This window comes from Platichthys flesus, chromosome 10 (genome assembly GCF_949316205.1).
Source record: "Platichthys flesus chromosome 10, fPlaFle2.1, whole genome shotgun sequence".
Lineage (NCBI taxonomy): Eukaryota > Metazoa > Chordata > Actinopteri > Pleuronectiformes > Pleuronectidae > Platichthys > Platichthys flesus.
Window position 1 is genome coordinate 1,485,477 of NC_084954.1, and position 26,465 is coordinate 1,511,941.

The following is a 26,465-nucleotide window of genomic DNA, read 5'->3' on the forward strand; positions in this document are numbered from 1 at the left end:
AGCTGCTCTCCTGATTTTATTGGCTTTTGAATTTGATTGATTCTGGAGGCTGATTTCAGACTGACGTTGATCTGATTTCTAAAGTCCTCCATCATCTTCTGATTCCTGTCAGAGAGCTGAAGGTGGTCGTGAAGCAGCTGGCGTCCTGTCGGTACAAGCGAGGTCAGGCCGAGGCCCAACTGGCCGAGCTCCAGAAGCAGACGTCCGACCTGCCGCTCGTCTTCCCCTGGCCGGGCCTGGGCGAGCGGCGGCAGGCGGTGGAACAGGCGCAGGCCCTGCTGGACCGGTGCACGGCACTGGCCCCTGTCCTCTCAGACGTTTGTACACAGGTAAGGAACGAAACTTCAGCTCATATGCAGCAGAAAGCTGATGATAAAATGGAACAAACGCTTTGAATGATCTTCCCTCTGCCGTGACGTCCACCAGGCTGCGAAGCTGTTTGAGGTCACACAGGACCGAGACTGGGCCGATCCATCCTGGGCCATAAAGGAGGAGTCGATCCCTGCTCTGCTGAAAGAGCTGACGGTGAGTCCACTGCTCTGTGGTGACAACTCACAGGAAATTATACATCTTTACTCTAAATGTTCATTTGAAAAGTAGATAAATTCTTTTTTAACATCTTCAGATTTTCTCATTGTCCAAACAAAAAATTATATTTCCTTCATGACAATGTTTTGATATCAAATGACAATGATAACAACAATAATAATAGGTAGTAGGTTTGCCTGACGGCTTGTGATAATATGGAGTGCTGTTTCCTCCAGGCTGCAGAAGCTAACCTGGAGCAGGGCATCCTGACGGAGAGGCAGTGCACTCAGCTGGTGGAGCAGCATGAAGCGGCTCAGGACTGGCTGAGGGAGCACGTGAAAGGCCTGGGAGCTCCTCCAGAGGATAGAGAGGGTCTGCACGGTGCTGTCAACACCCTGAAGGTCAGATCTTTGGGGCAAAATATTTATTAAATTAGCAATGATTCCTAGATGAATTTGTTATTAAAGCCGTATGACAAAGAAATGTAATTGACTCTTGATATTTTACAGTTTGACCAGTAACCCTATTGAAAATAACTATAAACTTAAAAAAACACAAGTTCAACCAAATATTTAGTCTAGAATAAAACAACTACATTTTTTTTAATAGTTTCATTGTGTGGTTGGTAAAGATTTCTGGAGCCAACCATTGCCCACATTTTTTTTAATAATCTGTATGTCCTCCCTGTCTGGTTCCAGGCTTTGCTCCAGACAGTGGACCGGGAGCAGAGAGAGATGAAGGAGCTGGACTCTGCCAGAGACAAGCTGCTGAGCCTCTGCTCCCCCGGAGGTCGGGATTCACTAACACTGGAGGTCAGACAGCTCCACGACCTCTGCGACTCCTCGGAGCAGGAGGTAAGGGAGCGTCTGACGGCCTGCGAGCTCCGGCTGGAGGAGCTGGAGCGGCAGTCAGCCAAGAGGAGCCAGGAGCTGAAGGAGCGAGCTGCCGCTCTGCAGTGGGAGCTCCGCTCTCTGGACCAGGCGCTCAGCTACAGTGAACCACAGCACAACATCACTCAGCTGCAGCAGCACTGGCACAGCCTTCAGGTTCCTACTTCTCTCTAGTTCATTCTTTCATCTTAAAATGTCTAAGAATGAAAATAGATGCGTCATGTGCTATCTGAGTGTTGGACTACATCACCTTTCCCTTGTTTTTTATTCCATTTCCTGTTTACTCCTCTTACAAAATAAGCATAAGCAACTTCCACATCTAGAATATAAATCTGTGCATCTAGAATACAAACATCTGGAATGTGAACCTGTATTTGTGACGTTGTTGTCTCCTCCTGATAGAACTGTGAGAAGTCCCTGGAGGGTTTGGGGGTTAAAGTTCACGACCTCCACCAGGAAGTGAAGTCAACACCTTCCACCAATGAGCTGCCGGCAGAAACAATCAGTGTGGTTGAATCCTTATGCCAACAACAGGACAGGTATCCCGCTTTACCACTGCTGATGTTTACTCACTTTTGTAGTGAAGCTGTCATTAATAAAAAAACGATACACAAAATACTCTTTCAGTATATTTACCACTTTTTGTTTTTGTGAGATATAACTGTGAAATAAATAGAGTAAGAAGCAATGTGGGGACATGAAGCACCGTCTGTCTCAGCTGTGTTTATTCTGTTTCAATGTAGCTCTCATTTATTCTCACAAACCAGTTACATGCCCAGTGGGTCATTCTGCTCTTGATCAGATACAATGAAACACAGCGGTCTCTTTCGTTTATGAGTCGGACGTTTCTTGATTAAATATAAAGACTCACATCTACACATAAATAACTTTCCTTTTGTATTGGTTCAGCCAGAACAAATGTTTTTTAAATCAATTCTGGCACCTGAATATTCCTTGTACTCTCAATTATCATTTAAATTCTGTCTACAGTCTGAAGTCGCGGCTGAGTGAGCATCAGGACGCCTGCTCCACCAGCACAGCTCGCAGTCTGACGGACTGGGTTCAAGCCCTGCACCAGTGGAATCACAACACACCATCGGATTCCATTTCTACTGTGCAGGTTTCCTTCTTTTCATACTTTCACTTCTTAGAACTTAGTTTCAGGAACAACTTTCTTCAGTGGGATCCATTTGCGAGTTCACACACAGATTTGTCATTATTACAGTCACTTATATTACAATCCTTCTGCTCCTAGGTGACATTAGAGGAGGGTGAAAAGTTGCAGGTCGGCCTGCGGGAGGCGCTTTCTCACCAGCAGTTTCTAGCAGAGTGTCTGACGCCAGTTGTTTTTGAGAAACTGGAGAAAGATGGTTCAGAGACACTAAGAGAAGCAGATACACGTCGAGGTTCTCTAACCCAGAGCTTAAAGGTATTTATTTGCATCAAAAACGTTTCGTTTCATTGCCATAAAAATGTATTTCTATGTCTTGTAATTCATTTCATATTTTGCATCACATTTAAAAAGCAACAAATTGTGTATTTTTTTTAGTAATACATCTTTTTTTATTGTTATATTAAAGGAACTTGAATACAAGAAGAAACAAAAGCTGGATGACATTCAGTCTATTGATGTCCTGTCCGTTGACCTAGAGGAGACAAAGACGTCATTGATGGCACCGCCAAGAAAGAGCAAGCGCTCACCTGAGAAGAAATCTTCAAAAACTCGTCCATCAACAGAAAAGACGTCATCTTTTGAGGAAGATTTGACTCTTCAAGTCCTGGAGGACAGCACAACACAAATCACCCAACAGTTGAAAAGCACAAGGCTTCATGTCACAGTGGAGCCTGATGAAACTGAGCAAGTTAAAGCTGCTGTTGAGGAACAGAGACTTATCCAGAAGGTCAATGGTAAGTCTGTGTCTGCTGTTAGGGAGGAAACAACACCTGTTCCATCCAGAAGAAAGACCAAAGCTGTGCCCGCTGATACAGAGCCTGTCCAATGTAAGGTGGAGAAGGTAGCAACTGTTATTCCTGATGTATCAAAACCATCAATTCCTGCCCCTGTGTCTAAGGACGTTAGAGGTGAACTTACAGAGAAAGTGGATGAGACCCTGGAAAGCTCCCTTTCAAAGTCACTCACAGAACAAGCTACGACCACAGCCAAGCTTAGAGATACCAGTGAAGATGCAATACATCCAGAAGTGTCTTTAGAGATTACTGATGCCAAACCTACTCCGATCCAGGATGACTCTGAGCCTATCACGAAAACTGTACCAAAGATTTCACAGGTGATCACAGAGACGACTGAAACTTCTGATCTGGACGAAAGTAAGCTCTTGCCAAAGAGCAGAAAGTCAAAGAGTCAAAAACCCACTGACGAGCCTGACAGCCAGACATCTTTGACATACAAGGAGCAAACTGAAGCTACTCCTATGGACACAACTATTATTGCACCCAGTGGAAAGTCAAAGGTTCTAGGTCTTGCAATTGCTCCAGAGCCAGTGTCGGCAGCTGAAAGCTCAACATGTGTGGTTAAAGAGCCTGAGAAGCCACTTGTTATTGCTGCTTCAGAACAAATTGAGGTTTTACCACCCAAGCGAAAGTCAAAGAGTCCAAACCTTCCTCAGAAACACACCGACCAGCAGAAGAAAGGGGAATCTGATCATGTGGAACCTGAAGATGGAAAGAAAGAGTCTTCAACTTCACAGGAGGTCTCAATAACAACTGAAACCATTTTCAAAATTTCTCCAACCAAAAGAAGATCTAAGGGTCCAACCCTCTTCCCAGAACAAGATACCAAGGAGGGGGCCGATAGCAAACAAGAGCCTGACAATCAGAAACCTTCCAGGCAGCCAACTAAAGAGGTTGTGGAAGAAACTAAAGTTATACCGATCAGGAGGAAGTCAAAGACTGTGGAGGTTTTCACAGAAACCGAGAAAGCATCTCCCCATGTTAGAGTTTCACTTATGAAACCTAAGGAAACAACACAAGAACCTGAAAAGGATCCCACAGATATTGTTACTGAAACTGCTGTTGTGGAGAAAAGCAAGCTTCTACCGCCCAGGAGAAAGCCAAAGAGTTCAGAGCTTCCTCTCAAACTTGCTGAGACTGAGGTACATCAGACGGTGGAAGATCCAGAGGGTCAGAAGGCGGGTGAGGCCACAAACAAGGTCTCCCCAAACACAAGAAAGTCAAAGGGTCCAAAGGTTTCTCCAGATCTTCCTCACAAGGTAGAAACACATGCCATGGAAAAGTCTGAGAGTCTGATTACTGAAACTGCTATTGTGGAGGAAATAAAGGTTACACCTAGCAGGAGAAAATCCAAGGAGCATCCTGACAGTCAGAAGTCAGAGCCGGTTGCGGGACCAGCTGAAATGGTTGTAGAAAAGGGAAAGCTGTCTCCAACCAAAAGAAAGTCAAAGGGTGCGAAACATCTCACAGAGGTTGTCACCCAGGATGTGGCACAGATCAAGAAAGAGACTGATGTACAGAAGTCTCAAACTGAGACTGAGTCTACTAACTCTAGGGAAGAACTCCAAAGTGAAAAGGCTACTTCAACTGCACAGGTAGTCGTGGGAGTACCTGGAAGTACCATTGTGGAAGAAGTTAAGCTCCTGCCACCTACGAGAAAGTCAAAGGATCCAAAGGTTTCTCCAGAACTTCCTCACAAAGAGGAAACCCAGGCCATGGAAAAGCCTGAGAGTCAGGAGACGTTTTCTATCACATTTAGAAGTGCTCACAATGAACCTGAGCAAACTAAGAAAGACCCTGAGGGCCCAGTGGTTGCTATGGTTCCAGAGGCTTTACCTGTTCTGCAAATTTCCTCACAACAAGGACCAAAGACCACAAGTCAGAAATCTGCGCTCAGGTCTGTAGTCAACAAGGATGTGAAATCAGGGATAACTGTTAAGGTTCAAAGCACTCATGCTCTTCAGGAGCACCCTGAACAAAAGTTGGCCACAATCATTCTCGGCACATCTGAGGTTTTGGTGATTGCCGATACTCACCCAGTTAAAGTGGATACTCCATCACATGAAGAACCCCTGGAGTATATTTCAAGTACTTTACCTAAACTTGCAGTCTCGGAGTCACAGGAAACTAAAGACAAGTCTGAAAAAGCCACAGACCAAACCATTCCTAAATCTACCGACCAGAGTACAATGCCTGAAACACAACCTCATCCTTCCTCCCAGCCTACAGATGCACCATATGGAACAGATTATGTTGACAAACTATGGAGAAATACAGCAGAGAACCAAATGAGATATTTGGTTCTCGATATGCCTGACATAGGTATTCATCAGACATATGAGTCAGATTCTGGAAGCGACTCTTCTCAGCCTACTTCTATTGTTTGTGCAGTGGCGCAGCCTCAAGATAGAGAGGTGGATGTGTCAGAAATAAGCCGGTCTGAGCAAGAAATAATGAAACTAAGTGAATCTTTGAGTCAGCTTAAGCTCACACAAGAAAGACCCAAAGAGGACAAGGAACACGATTCCCCAGGGACCCTGTTTGAAAAATCTGCTAAGATTGATCGAATCCACAATGTGGCAGAGGTGAATGTTTTGCAAATGACTACAAAGCCTGATATACACAAAAAAGAAATCATAAAAGTCTCAAAAGAAAAAGCGGATGAGGTTGATTTTATAAAAGAATCAGTTATCCTTTGTGAAGCAGTGCCACAGAGCAAGGATGTGACTTCCACTAATGCACAGCTGGAGAAGACTGCAGTTAAGAAGACCGTGATGGAAATACAAGAGAGCAGCAGTGGATTTCCAGACACCATGGCTCTACCCACCTGTCCTGCTTCTGTATTGACACCAGATCAGGAAGGGACCACAGGTCAAGAACTCAAAGTGTTGAAGGAACATGGTGTCCAAGAGCAGCCTCCAACAGTGTGGACATATTTCATGGACCAACCAGCCAAGACCTTGGAGGAAAAGACTCTCAAGGTGGACAAAATCCACTTGACGTCTGAAGTCTGCATTTTGCAACTAGATATAGAGACAGCTACAGAGGAGCATGGAAATCAAGAGCCAAGAATAGAGATTCAAACAAGTATCCTAAGTGAAGAAGTGCCAGAAAACACAGATAAGGCCTTTGCTATTGTTGAGCCAAAGAAAGCTGCAGATGTGATGACTGAGACAAAGCTGCAAGGAATCAGAACTGAATGCAAAGAAAATGTGACACAAAGGGACTCAGCTCCACCTACCTATGTCCTTTCTGAATTATTGCAACCATATGAGACAGAGACAGAATTTATTGAAATTAACTTATATGAGCAAGATAAAGTAAAACCTAGTCAAAGTGAAATTAAGATAGAAGTCTTGAAAACCACACAGGATACAACAACAAAGATCAGGGAGCAAGGGGTCAAAGAAGAGTATCCTGAACCGTCCATTCATGGTATGGACGATGTGACCGGGAGCCTGGATGAAAAGTCTGTTAAGATCGAGAAAATTCCCATGGAGCCTCAGGTACGTGTTTTGCAACTAGATATTCCGACTGGTCTTGAGGAGCATGAAAATGCATTTGTCGTGAAAACTGAGGAGCAAAAGACCGATATAGTCCAAACCCAGAGTGAAAAAGAGCACATGCATGTTGCACGCTTGCACGAACTGTGTGATAGAGAAGAGGAAATACACAAAGAGCCTGAAGTGCGTGTTTTACAGCCTGATACACAGGGACTTTTAAAGGAGCATGAAATCAAATGTGTTGTGATAAGAACAGTGACAGGCATTGATGAAGATCAAGCAAGTATCCTGTGTGAAAAAGAGCTTGAAACCAAAGACCTGACCTCCACTGCTGCTCAGCTGAAAGAGACAGCTGTTGACGTGCAAATGGTAGAAATGACGGAGGTAAACAAAGAGCCTGACAGTCGGAAAACAAAGGGAAGTTTTGCAGCAAAAACAAAGGGTACACCCAGAAGAAGGAAGTCAAAGGAAGGTCCTGAGAGTCCGAAGCCATCTTCGGCTCCGGAGTTGGTCAAAGGACCAACTGAAATTAATGTTGTGGAAGAGGGAAAGGTATCACAAACCAAAAGAGGGTCAAAGGGTCCCAAACGTCTCTCAGAGGTTGTTGCAAAGGATTTGGCTGAGATTGTAAAAGAGCCAGACCTACAGAAATCTTTAGAGCAAACTAAAACCAGTAGCGTGTCAAAGAGTTCTGATGATACCACAGCTTTAGAAACAAGTTATGACAGTCGTGGGTCTACCGAGGTGAAGCCCCAAGAGGCCAAAAAAGAACTTCAAAGTGAGATAGCGACTTCAACTGCACAGGTAGCCATGGTATTACCTAAAACTACAGTTGTGGAAGAAGTTGAGCTCTCACCAACCACAACAAAGTCAGAAAGTCGAAAAGTTTCACTAAAACTTTCTCCCAAGGTGGAAATACAGACGATGAAAAAGACTGATAATACTCAGATAACTGAAGCTTCTGTAATTGAAGAAACAAAGGTTATACCCAAAAGGGAAAAGTCAAGAAAGGACCCTGTCAGTCAGAAGCCTTCAACTAGAGATCTGGTCACAGCACCAACTGAAATGATTGTTTTGGAAAAGGCAAATATGTCACCAGCCAAAAGAGGGTCAAAGAGTCTAAAACCTCCTCCTGAAGTTTCCAGCAAAGAAGTGGCAAAGATCACGGAAGAGCCAGACATACAGAAGTCTTTAGGGCAAACTGAGACTCCTCATTTACAAGAAACAATTCTCTCAGAAATTAAAGTTGTATCAAAGAGTTGTGATGATCCCACAGCAGTAAAACAAGTGTCTGTCATTGTTGGGACTACTGATGTGGAAACTTGTGAATCTGGTAAAGAACTTGAAAGTGACAAGGCTACTTCAACTGCAGAGATAGTCATGGGAGCACCTGAAACAACAAGTCCAAAGGTTTCACAAGAACTTCCTCCTAAGGACGAAACACAGACCAAGGAAAAGCCTGACAGTCGGATAACTAAAGCTACTACTGTGGAAGAAACAAAGGATGTACCAAAAAGGAGAAAATCAAGAGAAGACACTGTCAGTCAGAAGCCTTCAACTACAATTGTGGTCACGAGCAAGTCAAAGAGTCCAAAGGTTTCACAAGAACTTTATCCTAAGGATGAAACACAGACCAAGGAAAAGCCTGACAGTCAGATAACTGAAGCTTCTGTTGTTGAGGAAACCAAAAGTAGGAAATCAAAAGAAGACCCTGACAGTAAGAAGCCATATTCAACTACAGATGTGGCCATAGGACCAGCTGGTATTACTGTTGTGGAAAAGGGAACGATGTCACTAACCAAAAGTAAGCCAAAGGGTCCAAAACATCTGCCAGACGTTGCCCCCAAGGATGTGGGAGAGATCACAAAAGAGCTGGAAATACAGATAGGTGTAGAACATACCAAGACTGTTCTTTTAAAGCAAACAAAGATCATAGAAACCCTGACCATGTCAAAGAGCTCTGATGAGACTACAGCAGTTAAACCAGGATCTTTCATTGTTGGGAAAACTGATGTGGAGCCTGAGCCAGAGAAAGCTACAGTTGAGATGACTGAGACACCTCATTTGCAGGAAATAATTTTCTCAGAAATCAAAGTTGTATCAAAGAGTTCTGATGATCCCAAAGCATTAAAACCAGTGTCTTTCATTGTTGGGATTACTGATGCAGAACTCCAGCAAGCTGGGAAAGAATTGAAAATTGAAAAGGCTACTTCAACTGAAGAGATAGTCATGGGAGCACCTGAAACAAGTCCAAAGATTTCTCAAGAACTTTGTCCCAAGGAGGAAACACAGACGAAGGAAATTTCTGACATTAAGATAACTGAAGCCTCTACTGTCGAAGAAACAAAGGTTATACCCAAAAGGAGAAAGTCAAGAGAAGATCCGGTCAGTCAGAAGCCTTCAACTAGAGATGTGGTCACAGCACCAACTGAAATTACTGTTTTGGAAAAGACGTCACCAACCAAAAGAAGGTCAAAGAGTCCAAAACCTCCTCCAGAAGTTTCCAGCAAAGCAGTGGCAAAGATCACGGAAGAGCCAGACATACAGACATGTTTTGGGCAAATTGAGACTCCTCATTTAGAGGAAAAAATTCTCACAGTAATTAAAGTTGTATCAAAGAGTTGTGATGATCTCACAGCAGTAAAACCAGTGTCTGTCATTGTTGGGACTACTGATGTGGAAACTTGTGAATCTGGTAAAGAACTTGAAAGTGTCAAGGCTACTTCAACTGCAGAGATAGTCATGGGAGCACCTGAAACAACAAGTCCAAAGGTTTCACAAGAACTTCCTCCTAAGGACGAAACACAGACCAAGGAAAAGCCTGACAGTCGGATAACTAAAGCTACTACTGTGGAAGAAACAAAGGTTGTACCAAAAAGGAGAAAATCAAGAGAAGACCCTGTCAGTCAGAAGCCTTCAACTACAAGTGTGGTCACGAGCAAGTCAAAGAGTCCAAAGGTTTCACAAGAACTTTATCCTAAGGATGAAACACAGACCAAGGAAAAGCCTGACAGTCAGATAACTGAAGCTTCTATTGTTGAGGAAACCAAAAGTAGGAAATCAAAAGAAGACCCTGACAGTAAGAAGCCATATTCAACTACAGATGTGGTCATAGGACCAACTGGTATTACTGTTGTGGAAAAGGGAACGATGTCACCAACCAAAAGCAAGCCAAAGGGTCCAAAATATCTGCCAGACGTTGCCCCCAAGGATGTGGGAGAGATCACAAAAGAGCTGGAAATACAGATAGGTGTAGAACATACCAAGACTGTTCTTTTAAAGCAAACAAAGGTCATAGAAACCCTGACCATGTCAAAGAGCTCTGATGAGACTACAGCAGTTAAACCAGGATCTTTCATTTTGGGGAAAACTGATGTGGAGCCTGAGCCAGAGAAAGCTACAGTTGAGATGACTGAGACACCTCATTTGCAGGAAATAATTTTCTCAGAAATAAAAGTTGTATCAAAGAGTTCTGATGATCCCAAAGCAGTAAAACCAGTGTCTTTCATTGTTGGGATTACTGATGCAGAACTACAGCAAGCTGGGAAAGAATTGAAAATTGAAAAGCCTACTTCAACTGAAGAGATAGTCATGGGAGCACCTGAAACAAGTCCAAAGATTTCTCAAGAACTTTGTCCCAAGGAGGAAACACAGAATAAGGAAATTTCTGACAGTAAGATAACTGAAGCCTCTACTGTCGAAGAAACAAAGGTTATACCCAAAAGGAGAAAGTCAAGAGAAGATCCGGTCAGTCAGAAGCCTTCAACTAGAGATGTGGTCACAGCACCAACTGAAATTATTGTTTTGGAAAAGACGTCACCAACCAAAAGCAGGTCAAAGAGTCTAAAACCTCCTCCTGAAGTTTCCAGCAAAGAAGTGGCAAAGATCACGGAAGAGCCAGACATACAGAAGTCTTTAGGGCAAACTGAGACTCCTCATTTACAAGAAACAATTCTCTCTGAAATGAAAGTTGTATCAAAGAGTTGTGATGATCCCATAGCAGTAAAACAAGTGTCTGTCATTGTTGGGACTACTGATGTGGAAACTTGTGAATCTGGTAAAGAACTTGAAAGTGACAAGGCTACTTCAACTGCAGAGATAGTAATGGAAGCACCTGAAACAATAAGTCCAAAGGTTTCACAAGAACTTCCTCCTAAGGACGAAACACAGACCAAGGAAAAGCCTGACAGTCGGATAACTAAAGCTACTACTGTGGAAGAAACAAAGGATGTACCAAAAAGGAGAAAATCAAGAGAAGACACTGTCAGTCAGAAGCCTTCAACTACAATTGTGGTCACGAGCAAGTCAAAGAGTCCAAAGGTTTCACATGAACTTTATCCTAAGGATGAAACACAGACCAAGGAAAAGCCTGACAGTCAGATAACTGAAGCTTCTATTGTTGAGGAAACCAAAAGTAGGAAATCAAAAGAAGACCCTGACAGTAAGAAGCCATATTCAACTACAGATGTGGTCATAGGACCAGCTGGTATTACTGTTGTGGAAAAGGGAACGATGTCACTAACCAAAAGTAAGCCAAAGGGTCCAAAACATCTGCCAGACGTTGCCCCCAAGGATGTGGGAGAGATCACAAAAGAGCTGGAAATACAGATAGGTGTAGAACATACCAAGACTGTTCTTTTAAAGCAAACAAAGATCATAGAAACCCTGACCATGTCAAAGAGCTCTGATGAGACTACAGCAGTTAAACCAGGATCTTTCATTGTTGGGAACACTGATGTGGAGCCTGAGCCAGAGAAAGCTACAGTTGAGATGACTGAGACACCTCATTTGCAGGAAATAATTTTCTCAGAAATCAAAGTTGTATCAAAGAGTTCTGATGATCCCAAAGCATTAAAACCAGTGTCTTTCATTGTTGGGATTACTGATGCAGAACTCCAGCAAGCTGGGAAAGAATTGAAAATTGAAAAGGCTACTTCAACTGAAGAGATAGTCATGGGAGCACCTGAAACAAGTCCAAAGATTTCTCAAGAACTTTTTCCTAAGGAGGAAACTCAGATCATGGAAAATCCTGAAAGTCAGATTACTGAAGCTTCTATTGTTGAAGAAACAAAGGTTATACCCAAAAGGAGAAAGTCAAGAGAAGACCCTGTCAGTCATAGGCCTTCAACTGGAGATGTGGTCACAGCACCAACTGAACTTACTGTTATGGAAAAGATGTCACCAACCAAAAGACAGTCAAAGAGTCCAACACCTCCTCCAGAAGTTTCCGCCAAGGAAGGGGCAAAGATCACGGAAGGGCCAGACATACAGAACAATTTAGTGCAAACTGAGACTCCTCATTTACAGGAAACAATTCTCACAGTAACACCAGTTTTGCCAAAGACTTATGCAGAGATAGTCATGGGAGCTATTGAAACAACAATTCAAAAGATTTCTAAAGAACTTTCTCCCAAGGACGAAACACAGACCATGAAAAAGCCTGACAGTCCGTTAACTGAAGTTATTACTGTTGAAGAAGCAAAGACTAAGCCCAACAGCAGAAACTCAAATAAAGATTGTGACATCCTAAAGCCATCATCCACTACAGATGTGGTCACACCAACAACTGAAGTTACTGTTGTGGAAAAGGGAAAAGCTACTTCAACTGCACCAGTAGTCATGGGAACACCTGAAACTACGAATGTGAAAGAGGTTAACCTCTCAGTACCCACAGGAAAGTTAAAGAGTCCAAAGAATTCTCAAGAACTTTCTTCCAAGGAGAAGACGCAGATCGTGGTCAAGCCTGACAGTCAGATAACAGAAGCTTCTATTCAGGAAGAAACCAAAAGTAAGAAACAAAGAGAAGACGCTGACAGTAATCAGTCATATTCAACTACAGATGTGGTCACAGGACCAACTGATGTTACTGTTGTGGAAAAGGGAATGATGTCACCAACCAAAAGTAAACCAAAGGGTCCAAAACATCTGCCAGACGTTGCCACCAAGGATGAGGGAGAGATAACAAAGGAGCCAGACATACAGATAGGTTTAGAACATACAAAGACTGTTCTTTTAAAGCAAACAAAGGTCATAGAAACCCTGACCGTGTCAAAGATCTCTGATGATACTACAGCGGTAAGACCAGGAGCTTTCCTTGAGGGAACAACTGATGTGGAGCCTGAGCCAGACAAAGCTGCAGCTGAGAAGACTGAGACTCCTCATTTAAAGGAAACAATTCTCACAGCAACCAAAGTTGTATCAAAGAGTTGTGATGATCCCAAAGCAGTTAAACCAGTGTCTGTCATTGTTGGGACTACTGATGTAGAATCTCAGGAAGCTGGGAAAGAATTTGAAATTGAAAAGGCTACTTCAACTGCAGAGATAGTCATGGGAGCACCTGAAACAACAAGTCCAATGGTTTCACAAGAACTTCCTCCTAAGGACGAAACACAGACCAAGGAAAAGCCTGACAGTCAGATAACTAAAGCTACTACTGTGAAAGAAACAAAGGTTGTACCAAAAAGGAGAAAATCAAGAGAAGACCCTGTCAGTCAGAAGCCTTCAACTACAAGTGTGGTCACAAGGAAGTCAAAGAGTCCAAAGGTTTCACAAGAACTTTCTCCTAAGGACAAAACACAGACCAAGGAAAAGCCTGACATTCAGATAACTGAAACTTCTATTGTTGAGGAATCCAAAAGTAGGAAATCAAAAGAAGATCCTGACAGTAAGAAGCCATATTCAACTACAGATGTGGTCATAGGACCAACTGGTATTACTGTAGTGGAAAAGGGAAAGATGTCACCAACCAAAAGTAAGCCAAAGGCTCAAAAACGTCTTCCAGATGTTGCCACCAAGGATGTGGCAGAGATCACAAAAGAGCTGGAAATAAAGATAGGTTTAGAACATACCAAGACTCTTCTTTTAAAGCAAACAAAGGTCATGGAAACCCTGACCATGTCAAAGAGCTCTGATGATACAACATCGGTAAAACCAGGATCTTTCATTGTTGGGACTAAAGATGTGGAGCCTGAGCCAGTGAAAGCTGCAGCTGAGATGACTGAGACTCCTCATTTGCAGGAAACAATTCTCACAGCAAACAAAGTTGTATCAAAGAGTTGTGATGATCCCACAGCAGTTAAACCAGTGTCTCTCATTGTTGGGACTACTGATGTAGAACCCCAACAAGCTGGGAAAGAATTGAAAATGGAAAAGTCCACTTCATCTGTAGAGATAGTCATGGGAGCACCTGAAACAAGTCCAAAGATTTCTCAAGAACTTTCTACCATGGAGGAAACACAGACCATGGACAATCCTGACAGTCAGATCACTGAGGCTTCTATCGTTGAAGAAACAAAGGTTATACCCAAAAGGAGAAAGTCAAGAGAAGACCCGGTCAGTCAGAAGCCTTCCACCAGAGATGTGGTCACAGCCGCACCTGAAATGACTGTTTTGGAAAATATGTCACCAACCAAAAGGTCAAAGAGTCCAAAACCTCCTCCAGAAGTTTCCACCAAGGAAGTGGCAAAGATCACGGAAGAGCCAGACAAACAGAAATCTTTAGCGCAAAATAAGATTCCTCATTTACAGGAAACAATTTTTACAGCAACTAGAGTTTTGCCAAAGACTTATGCAGAGATAGTCATGGGAGCACTTGAAACAAAAAGTCAAAAGATTTCTCAAGAACTTTCTCCCAAGGAAGAAACACAGACCATGGAAAAACCTGACAGTCTGATAACTGAAGTTACTACTCTTGAAGAAGCGAAGACTAAACCCAACAGCAGAAACTCAAATGAAGGTTGTGACATTCTAAAGCCATCATCCACTTCAGATGTGGTCACACCAACAACTGAAGTTACTGTTGTAGAAAAGGGAAAGGCTTCTTCAACTGCACCAGAAGTCATGGGAACACCTGAAACTACAATTGTGGAAGAGGTTTACTTCTCACCACCCACAAGAAAGTTAAAAAGTCCAAAGTCTTCTCAAGAACTTTCTTCCAAGGAGAGGACGCAGACCGTGGTCAAGCCTGACAGTCAGATAACAGAAGCTTCTATTCAGGAAGAAACCAAAATTAAGAAATCCAAGGACGACCTTGACAGTCAGCAGCCATATTCAACTACCAATGTGGTCACAGGACCAACTGATATTACTGCTGTGGAAAAGGGAAAGATGCCACCAACCAAAAGTAAATCAAAGGGTCCAGAGCTTTTCCAAGACGTTAACACCAAGGATGTGGCAGAGATCACAAAAGAGCTAGAAATACAGATAAGTTTAGAACATACCAAGACTGTTCTTTTAAAGCAAACACAGGTCTTAGAAACCCTGACAACGTCAAAGAGCTCTGATGATACTGCAGTGGTAAAACCAGAGTTTTTCATTGTTGGGACAAATGATTTGGAGCCTGAGCCAGAGAAAGCTACAGTTGAGATGACTGAGATAAAGATGCAGGAGACCAAGACTCAAACGGACATTGTGGCTCAAAGGGACTCGGACCAACCTAATTCTGCAGTTTCTGAATTATGTGAGACAGAGAGAGAAGTTATAGAAATCAGCCCATATGATGACGATGCAGTGAAGCCAAGTCAAAGTGAAATTAAGATAGAAACAACACAGGATGGATCAACAGAGGTCAAGGAGCATGTGTTCAAGGGACAGCATCCTGAAATGTCACTGCATGGTATAGATGATGTAGCCACAAACCTGGAAGAAAAGTTTGTTAAGATTGAGCAAATTCCATTGGAGCCTCAGGTATGTGTTTTACAAATTGATTCTCCGGCTGGCCCTGAGGAATCCCAGGGTGAAAAAGAGCACATGCATGATGCACGTCAAAGTCTGCATGAACTGTCTGATGGAGAAGAGAACATCCACAAAGAGCCTGAAGTGTGTGTTTTACAACCTGATACACAGGAACCTTTAAAGGAGCATGAAACCCAAAGGGATGTTAAAGATAATGTGACAAGGATTGATGTAGATCAAGCTGAAGATGCTGTTGTTGAGAGGTCAGTTGTAGAAATGAAGGAGACTGATAGGAGCATATCTGTTGTGACAACCAAGGAACCAAGGAGAGAAGAAGTAAAAAAAAGTATGAAGGGGAAAAAGTTGCCTAAATGCAAAGATAAGACTGAGATTGACGTTCACAGTGAGAAGGCCGCAGTAAAGACAAAAGGTAAGGTGCAACAATTCACCACTGAAATCCAAGAGGGGTCAGCTCAGAGTGACTCTTTTACAGCAGCTCAGCAACTTGAGGAAAACAAAGACCATTTGGAAATAATAAGCTCCAAACAAGACAAAGTTAAACCAAGTCTAACTAGAACTTTGCAACCTGAACCTAAAACTGTCACAACGGAAAAGAAACCAAGTCTCCAGTTTGAGGCAGTTCAAGAACAAAAGGATGTGACGACCACAGATGCTCATCCTGAACAGTCTTTAGTTAAGACGATCAGGTTTGAAGTAGAGGTGAGCTCTACTGAATCTCCAGAGTGTACTAAATTACCAGAGGTTAAACAGGTTATACCCAAAATCCTGAAAACCACAAGTCTCAAAGAGGTCAAACATTTTGGTGCTGAAGAAAAGAAGGTTCAAGTGTTGAAACAAGAAATGCAAGTATCACCCAAGAGCCAGGAAACAGAATCTGTGAGTGCACATGAACCTAAAACGGTCACAACAGAAAAGAAAGGAAGGATGGAATCAATTGTCCAGTTTGATACCGTTAAAGAAAGCAAGGATGTGAAGACAACAGTTAAGACGATCAGGTTTGAAGTAGAAGTGACCTCTACTGAATCTCCAGAGGGTGAAACATTACCAGAAGTTAAAGATGAGATACCAGAAATCCTCAAAACCACAAAGAAAAGTCCCAAGGACGTCAAAGATCCTGGTCCTGAAGAAAAGAAGGTTCAAGTGTTGAAACAAGAAATGCAAGAAACACCCAAGAGCCAGCAAACAGAATCTGTGAAGAAGGCATGTACCAGTGTGACTGAACATGAACCTAAAACTGTCACAAAAGAAGAGGAACCCCGGATTGAATCGATTGTCCAGTTTGAGAAAGGTAAAGAAAGCAAAGATGTGACGACCAAAGATGTTCAGCCTGACCAGACTACAGATAAAATGATCCGGTTTGAAGTAGAAGTGAGCTCTACTGAATCTCCAGAGTGTGAAACATTACAAGAAGTTAAACAGGAGATACCAGAAATCCTCAAAACCACAGAGGTATGTCTCAAAGAGGTCAAAGATCCTGGTGTTGAAGAAATGAAGGTTCAAGTGTTGAAACAAGAAATGCAAGAAACGCCCAAGAGCCAGGACACAGAATCTGTGAACAAGGGAAAGATCAATGTGACTGAACATGAACCTAAACCTGTCTCAAAGGAAAAGGAACCAAGTGTCCAGTCTGAGACAGTTAAAGAAAGCAAGGATGTGACGACCACAGTAAAGACGATCAGGTTTGAAGTAGAAGTGAGCTCTACTGAATCTCCAGAGAGTGAAACATTACCAGAAGTTAAAGATGAGACTTCAGCTGACATTCACAGTGAGAAGGCTGCAGTAAAGACGAGAGTCGATGTTCAAGAAATCCTCATTGCAGGACAACAGGATGCAGCTCAGAGTGACTCCACTCAACCTTCATCTGCTGCTTCTACAGCCGTGCAGCCACTTGAGGAAAAGACTGAATCGGTAGAAATAAGTTTCTCCCAACAAGACAAAGTCAAACCACGTCAAACAAGTACTCTGGAACATGAACCTAAAACTGTCCCAACAGAAAAGGAACCAAGTGTCCAGTTTGAGACAGTTAAAGAAAGACAGGATTTGATGACAACAGGTAAGACGATCAGGTTTGAAGTAGAAGTAAGCTCTACTGAATCTCCAGAGGGTGAAACATTACCAGAAGTTAAAGATGAGATACCAGAAATCCTCAAAACCACAGAGAAAAGTCCCAAGGACGTCAAAGATCCTGATCCTGAAGAAAAGAAGGTTCAAGTGTTGAAACAAGAAATGCAAGAAACACCCAAGAGCCAGCTAACAGAATCTGTGAAGAAGGCATGTACCAGTGTGACTGAACATGAACCTAAACCTGTCTCAAAGGAAAAGGAACCAAGTGTCCAGTTTGAGACAGTTAAAGAAAGACAGGATGTGATGACAACAGGTAAGAAGATCAGGTTTGAAGTAGAAGTGAGCTCTACAGAATCTCCAGAGGGTGAAACATTACCAGAAGTTAAAGATGAGATACCAGAAATCCTCAAAACCACAGAGAAAAGTCCCAAGGACGTCAAAGATCCTGGTCCTGAAGAAAATAAGGTTCAAGTGTTGAAACAAGAAATGCAAGAAACACCCAAGAGCCAGCAAACAGAATCTGTGAAGAAGGGAGAAATCAATGTGACTGAACATGAACCTAAAACTGTCCCAACAGAAAGGGAACCAAGTGTCCAGTTTGAGACAGTTAAAGAAAGACAGGATGTGATGACAACAGGTAAGAAGATCAGGTTTGAAGTAGAAGTGAGCTCTACAGAATCTCCAGAGGGTGAAACATTACCAGAAGTTAAAGATGAGATACCAGAAATCCTCAAAACCACAGAGAAAAGTCCCAAGGACGTCAAAGATCCTGGTCCTGAAGAAAAGAAGGTTCAAGTGTTGAAACAAGAAATGCAAGAAACACCCAAGAGCCAGCAAACAGAATCTGTGAAGAAGGGAGAAATCAATGTGACTGAACATGAACCTAAAACTGTCCCAACAGAAAGGGAACCAAGTGTCCAGTTTGAGACAGTTAAAGAAAGACAGGATGTGATAACAACAGTAAAGACGATCAGGTTTGAAGTAGAAGTGAGCTCTACTGAATCTCCAGAGTGTGAAACATTACCGGAAGTCAAAGATGAGATACCAGAAATCCTCAAAACCACAGAGAAAAGTCCAAAAGAGGTCAAAGATCCCAGTGTTGAAGAAAGGAAGGTTCAAGTGTTGAAACAAGAAATGCAAGAAACACCCAAGAGCCAGCGAACAGAATCTGTGAACAAGGGAAAAACCAGTGTGACTGAACATGAACCTAAAACTGTCACAACAGAAATGGAAACAAGGATGAAATCAATTGTCCAGTCTGAGACAGTTAAAGAACACAAGGATTTGACGACCACAGATGTTCATTCTGACCAGTCTACAGATAAAATGATCAGGTTGGAAGTAGAAGTGAGCTCTACTGAATCTCCAGAGTGTGAAACATTACCAGAAGTTAAAGATGAGATACCAGAAGTCCTCAAAACCACAGAGAAAAGTCTCAAAGACGTAAAACATCCTGGTGCTGAAGAAAAGAAGGTTCAAGTGCCGAAACAAGAAATGCAAGAATCGACCCAGAGCCAGGAAACAGAAGCTGTGAACAAGGGAGAAACCATTGTGACCGAACATGAACCTAAACCAGTCGCAAAAGAAAATGAACCCCGGATGGAATCAATTGTCCAGTTTGAGACAGTTAAAGAAAGACAGGATGTGACAACAACAGTTAAGACGATCAGGTTTGAAGTAGAAGTGAGCTCTACTGAATTTCCACAGGGTGAAACATTACCAGAAGTTAAAGATGAGATACCAGAAATCCTCAAAACCACAGGGGAAAGTGTCAAATATGTCAAATATCCTGGTGCTGAAGAAAATGCTCAAGTGTTGAAAAAAGAAATACAAGAAACACCCAAGAGCCAGGAAACAGAATATGTGAACAAAGGAGAAATCCATGTGACTGAACATGAACATAAAACTGTCACAAAAGAAGAGGAACCCCGGATTGAATCAATTGTCCAGTTTGAGAAAGGTAAAGAAAGCAAAGATGTGACGACCAAAGATGTTCAGCCTGACCAGACTACAGATAAAATGATCCGGTTTGAAGTAGAAGTGAGCTCTACTGAATCTCCAGAGTGTGAAACATTACAAGAAGTTAAACAGGAGATACCAGAAATCCTCAAAACCACAGAGGAACGTCTCAAAGAGGTCAAAGATCCTGGTGTTGAAGAAATGAAGGTTCAGGTGTTGAAACAAGAAATGCAAGAAACGCCCAAGAGCCAGGAAACAGAATCTGTGAACAAGGGAAAGATCAATGTGACTGAACATGAACCTAAACCTGTCTCAAAGGAAAAGGAACCAAGTGTCCAGTCTGAGACAGTTAAAGAAAGCAAGGATGTGACGACCACAGTAAAGACGATCAGGTTTGAAGTAGAAGTGAGCTCCACTGAATCTCCAGAGAGTGAAACATTACCAGAAGTTAAAGATGAGACTTCAGCTGACATTCACAGTGAGAAGGCTGCAGTAAAGACGAGAGTCGATGTTCAAGAAATCCTCATTGCAGGACAACAGGATGCAGCTCAGAGTGACTCCACTCAACCTTCATCTGCTGCTTCTACAGCCGTGCAGCCACTTGAGGAAAAGACGGAATCTGTAGAAATAAGTTTCTCCCAACAAGACAAAGTCAAACCACGTCAAACAAGTACTCTGGAACATGAACCTAAAACTGTCCCAACAGAAAAAGAACCAAGTGTCCAGTTTGAGACAGTTAAAGAAAGACAGGATGTGATGACAACAGGTAAGAAGATCAGGTTTGAAGTAGAAGTGAGCTCTACTGAATCTCCAGAGGGTGAAACATTACCAGAAGTTAAAGATGAGATACCAGAAATCCTCAAAACCACAGAGAAAAGTCCCAAGGACGTCAAAGATCCTGGTCCTGAAGAAAAGAAGGTTCAAGTGTTGAAACAAGAAATGCAAGAAACACCCAAGAGCCAGCTAACAGAATCTGTGAAGAAGGGAGAAATCCATGTGACTGAACATGAACATAAAACTGTCCCAACAGAAATGGGATCAATTGTCCAGTTTGAGACAGTTAAAGAAAGCAAGGATGTGACAACAACAGTTAAGACCATCAGGTTTGAAGTAGAAGTGAGCTCTACTGAATCTCCAGAGTGTGAAAAATTACCGGAAGTTAAAGATGAGATAGCAGAAATCCTCACAACCACAGAGGAAAGTCCCAAAGAGGTCAAAGATCCCAGTGTTGAAGAAAGGAAGATTCAAGAGTTGAAACAAGAAATGCAAGAAACACCCAAGAGCCAGGAAACAGAATCTTTGAACAAGGGAGAAACCAGTGTGACTGAACATGAACATAAACCAGTTGCAAAAGAAAAGGAACCCCGGAATGAATCGATTGTCCAGTTTGAGACAGTTAAAGAAAGACAGGATGTGACGACCACAGTAAAGACGATCAGGTTTGAAGTAGAAGTGAGCTCTACTGAATCTCCAGAGGGTGAAACATTACCAGAAGTTAAAGATGAGATACCAGAAATCCTCAAAACCACAGAGGAAAGTCCCAAAGATGTCAAAGATCCCAGTGTTGAAGAAAAGAAGGTTCAAGTGTTGAAACAAGAAATGCAAGTATCACCCAAAAGTCAGGAAACAGAATCTGTGAAGAAGGGAGAAATCAATGTGACTGAACATGAACCTAAACTAGTCGCAAAAGACAAGGAAACCCGGATTGAATCAATTGTCCAGTCTGAGACAGTTAAAGAAAGACAGGATGTGACGACCACAGTAAAGACGATCAGGTTTGAAGTAGAAGTGAGCTCTACTGAATCTCCAGAGGGTGAAACATTACCAGAAGTTAAAGATGAGATACCAGAAATCCTCAAAACCACAGAGGAAAGTCCCAAAGTGGTCAAAGATCCTGGTGCTGAAGAAAGGAAGGTTCAAGAGTTGGAACAAGAAATACAAGAAACACCAAAGAGCCAGGAAACAGAATCTGTGAACAAAGGAGAAATCCATGTGACTGAACATGAACATAAAACTGTTCCAACAGAAAAGGGATCAATTGTCCAGTTTGAGACAGTTAAAGAAAGCAAGGATGTGACAACAACAGTTAAGACCATCAGGTTTGAGGTAGAAGTGAGCTCTACTGAATCTCCAGAGTGTGAAAAATTACCAGAAGTTAAACAGGAGATACCAGAAATCCTCAAAACCACAGAGGAAAGTCCCAAAGACGTCAAAGATCCCAGTGTTGAAGAAAAGAAGGTTCAAGTGTTGAAACAAGAAATGAAAGAAACACCGAAGAGCCAGGAAACAGAATCTGTGAAGAAGGGAGAAATCAATGTGACTGAACATGAACCTAAACTAGTCACAAAAGAAAAGGAACCCCGGATTGAATCAATTGTCCAGTCTGAGACAGTTAAAGAAAGACAGGATGTGACGACCACAGTAAAGACGATCAGGTTTGAAGTAGAAGTGAGCTCTACTGAATCTCCAGAGGGTGAAACATTACCAGAAGTTAAAGATGAGATACCAGAAATCCTCAAAACCACAGAGGAAAGTCCCAAAGACGTCAAAGATCCCAGTGTTGAAGAAAAGAAGGTTCAAGTGTTGAAACAAGAAATGCAAGTATCACCCAAAAGTCAGGAAACAGAATCTGTGAAGAAGGGAGAAATCAATGTGACTGAACATGAACCTAAACTTGTCGCAAAAGACAAGGAAACTCGGATTGAATCAATTGTCCAGTCTGAGACAGTTAAAGAAAGCAAGGATGTGACGACCACAGTAAAGACGATCAGGTTTGAAGTAGAAGTGAGCTCTACTGAATCTCCAGAGAGTAAAACATTACCAGAAGTTAAAGATGAGACTTCAGCTGACATTCACAGTGATAAGGCTGCAGTAAAGACGAGAGTCGATGTTCAAGAAATCCTCACTGCAGGACAACAGGATGCAGCGCAGAGTGACTCCACTCAACCTTCATCTGCTGCTTCTACAGCCGTGCAGCCACTTGAGGAAAAGACGGAATCTGTAGAAATAAGTTTCTCCCAACAAGACAAAGTCAAACCAGGTCAAACTAGTACTCTGGAACATGAACCTAAAACTGTCCCAACAGAAAAGGAACCAGGTGTCCCGTTTGAGACAGGTGAAGAAAGCAAGGATGTGACGACCAAAAATGTTCAGCCTGACCAGACTACAGATAAAATGATCCGGTTTGAAGTAGAAGTGAGCTCTACTGAATCTCCAGAGTGTGAAAAATTACCGGAAGTTAAAGATGAGATACCAGAAATCCTCAAAACCACAGAGAAAAGTCCCAAAGTGGTCAAAGATCCCAGTGTTGAAGAAAGGAAGGTTCAAGAGTTGAAACAAGAAATGCAAGAAACACCCAAGAGCCAGGAAACAGAATCTGTGAACAAGGGAGAAACCAATGTGACTGAACATGAACCTAAAATTGTCACAACAGAAAAGGAAATAAGGATGAAATCAATTGTTCATTTTGAGACAGTTAAAGAACACAAAGATTTGAAGACCAAAGATATTCAGTCTGACCAGTCTACAGATAAAACGATCAGGTTTGAAGTAGAAGTGAGCTCTACTGAATCTCCAGAGGATCAAACATTACCAGAAGTTAAAGATGAGATACCAGAAATCCTCAAAACAACAGAGGAAAGTCCCACAGAGGTCAAAGATCCCAGTGTTGAAGAAAGGAAGGTTCAAGTGTTGAAACTAGAAATGCAAGAAACATCCAAGAGCCATGAAACAGAATCTGTGAACAAGGGAGAAACCAATGTGACTGAACATGAACCTAAACTAGTCGCAAAAGAAAAGGAACGCCGGAATAAATCGATTGTCCAGTTTGAGACAGGTGAAGAAAGAAAGGATGAGACGACTAAAAATGTTCAGCCTGACCAGACTACAGATAAAATGATCCGGTTTGAAGTAGAAGTGAGCTCTACTGAATCTCCGGATTGTATAAAATTGCCAGAAGTAAAACAGGATATACCAGAAATCCCCAAAACAACAGAGGAACGTCTCAAAGAGGTCAAAGATCCTGGTGTTGAAGAAATGAAGGTTCAAGTGTTAAAACAAGAAATGCAAGAAACACCCAAGAGCCAGGAAACGGAATCTGTGAACAAGGGAGAAACCAATGTGACTGAACATGAACCTAAAATTGTCACAACAGAAAAGGAAATAAGGATGAAATCAATTGTTCATTTTGAGACAGTTAAAGAACACAAAGATTTGAAGACCAAAGATGTTCAGTCTGACCAGTCTACAGATAAAACGATCAGGTTTGAAGTAGAAGTGAGCTCTACTGAATCTCCAGAGGATCAAACATTACCAGAAGTTAAAGATGAGATACCAGAAATCCTCAAAACAACAGAGGAAAGTCCCACAGAGGTCAAAGATCCCAGTGTTGAAGAAAGGAAGGTTCAAGTGTTGAAACTAGAAATGCAAGAAACATCCAAGAGCCATGAAACAGAATCTGTGAACAAGGGAGAAACCAATGTGACTGAACATGAACCTAAACTAGTCGCAAAAGAAAAGGAACGCCGGAATAAATCGATTGTCCAGTTTGAGACAGGTGAAGAAAGAAAGGATGAGACGACTAAAAATGTTCAGCCTGACCAGACTACAGATAAAATGATCCGGTTTGAAGTAGAAGTGAGCTCTACTGAATCTCCGGATTGTATAAAATTGCCAGAAGTAAAACAGGATATACCAGAAATCCCCAAAACAACAGAGGAACGTCTCAAAGAGGTCAAAGATCCTGGTGTTGAAGAAATGAAGGTTCAAGTGTTAAAACAAGAAATGCAAGAAACACCCAAGAGCCAGGAAACGGAATCTGTGAACAAGGGAGAAACCAATGTGACTGAACATGAACCTAAAATTGTCACAACAGAAAAGGAAATAAGGATGAAATCAATTGTTCATTTTGAGACAGTTAAAGAACACAAAGATTTGAAGACCAAAGATGTTCAGTCTGACCAGTCTACAGATAAAACGATCAGGTTTGAAGTAGAAGTGAGCTCTACTGAATCTCCAGAGGATCAAACATTACCAGAAGTTAAAGATGAGATACCAGAAATCCTCAAAACAACAGAGGAAAGTCCCACAGAGGTCAAAGATCCCAGTGTTGAAGAAAGGAAGGTTCAAGTGTTGAAACTAGAAATGCAAGAAACATCCAAGAGCCATGAAACAGAATCTGTGAACAAGGGAGAAACCATTGTGACTGAACATGAACCTAAACTAGTCGCAAAAGAAAAGGAACGCCGGAATAAATCGATTGTCCAGTTTGAGACAGGTGAAGAAAGAAAGGATGAGACGACTAAAAATGTTCAGCCTGACCAGACTACAGATAAAATGATCCGGTTTGAAGTAGAAGTGAGCTCTACTGAATCTCCGGAGTGTATAAAATTGCCAGAAGTAAAACAGGATATACCAGAAATCCCCAAAACAACAGAGGAACGTCTCAAAGAGGTCAAAGATCCTGGTGTTGAAGAAATGAAGGTTCAAGTGTTAAAACAAGAAATGCAAGAAACACCCAAGAGCCAGGAAACAGAATCTGTGAACAAGGGAGATATCAATGTGACTGAACATGAACCTAAACCAGTCGCAAAAGAAAAGGAACCCCGGATTGAATCAATTGTCCAGTTTGAGACAGTTAAAGAAAGACAGGATGTGATAACAACAGTAAAGACGATCAGGTTTGAAGTAGAAGTGAGCTCTACTGAATCTCCAGAGGGTGAAACATTACCAGAAGTTAAAGATGAGATACCAGAAATCCTCAAAACCACAGAGAAAAGTCCCAAATTGGTCAAAGATCCTGGTGCTGAAGAAATGAAGGTTCAAGAGTTGAAACAAGAAATACAAGTAACACCAAAGAGCCAGGAAACAGAATCTTTGAACAAGGGAGAAACCAATGTGACTGAACATGAACCTAAAACTGTCACAGCAGAAAAGGAAACAAGGATGAAATCCATTGTCCAGTCAGAAACAGTTAAAGAACACAAGGATTTGACGACCACAGATGTTCATTCTGACCAGTCTACAGATAAAATGATCAGGTTTGAAGTAGAAGTGAGCTCTACTGAATCTCCAGAGGGTGAAACATTACCAGAAGTTAAACAGGAGATACTAGAAATCCTCAAAACCACAGAGAAATGTCCCGAAATCGTCAAAGATCCTGGTGCTGAAGAAAAGAAGGTAAAAGTGCTGAAGCAAGAAATGCAAGAATCAACCAAGAGCCAGGAAACAGAACCTGTGAACAAGGGAGAAACCAATGTGACTGAACATGAACCTAAAACAGTCTCAAAGGAAAAGGAACCAAGTGTCCAGTCTGAGACAGTTAAAGAAAGCAAGGATGTGACAACAACAGTTAAGACGATCGAGTTTGAAGTAGAAGTGAGCTCTACTGAATCTCCATCTGGACACAGTGTGGATCCTAAAGGCCAAATAGACAAACACACAACAGATCCAACAAAAAAGAAAGAAGATGAACAAGAGGAGAAGAGATTGATTCAGAAACAACAAAGTGAAACAATAGTTAAAGCAGAGATACAAAATGTTCCACTCCCAAAATCCACAGCTGCCACCGCTGGTGAGGTCTGGCATCATGGCCTTGGTTTACCGAAGGTAAGACATGAGGGGCGCTGATCTCCTTCCTCTGGTAAATTCTATTCCTTGGTCTCATCCCTGCCTTCTTGGAGCTGCTCTGCATTTCTGGAAAAGCTTTCCATCTTCTCAAACCCATCACTTTCCTCAAACTGTCCATTGCTGCAGCTCCTCTTTTCAGCCTCTGTCTGAAACACTTGGTTGTAGCTCGTATCTCCCACCACGTGACATGATGATCATACAGAAAACCTTCTCTTGGCAAAGTAAAAAC

The 26,465-nt window shown here is 42.2% G+C and overlaps 1 protein-coding gene across 6 annotated transcripts in view; it reads left to right on the forward strand.

Moving 5' to 3' along the window:
- LOC133961545 (nesprin-2-like) overlaps positions 1-26,465 on the forward strand; it is a 95,034-nt gene that overhangs the window by 14,883 nt on the left and 53,686 nt on the right. For 4 of the 6 annotated variants that reach the window (XM_062396689.1, XM_062396691.1, XM_062396692.1 and 1 more), the window contains exon 1: positions 9,511-26,215. In XM_062396689.1, the coding sequence (XP_062252673.1) occupies positions 9,635-26,215 (16,581 nt within the window). In that variant the 5' untranslated portion in view covers positions 9,511-9,634. Of the gene's footprint in view, positions 1-112; positions 330-426; positions 526-764; positions 930-1,226; positions 1,575-1,820; positions 1,958-2,408; positions 2,539-2,673; positions 2,848-2,998; positions 6,896-9,510; positions 26,216-26,465 lie in introns of those variants that run through there. The other 2 variants (XM_062396694.1, XM_062396693.1) reach the window with 2 other exon arrangements.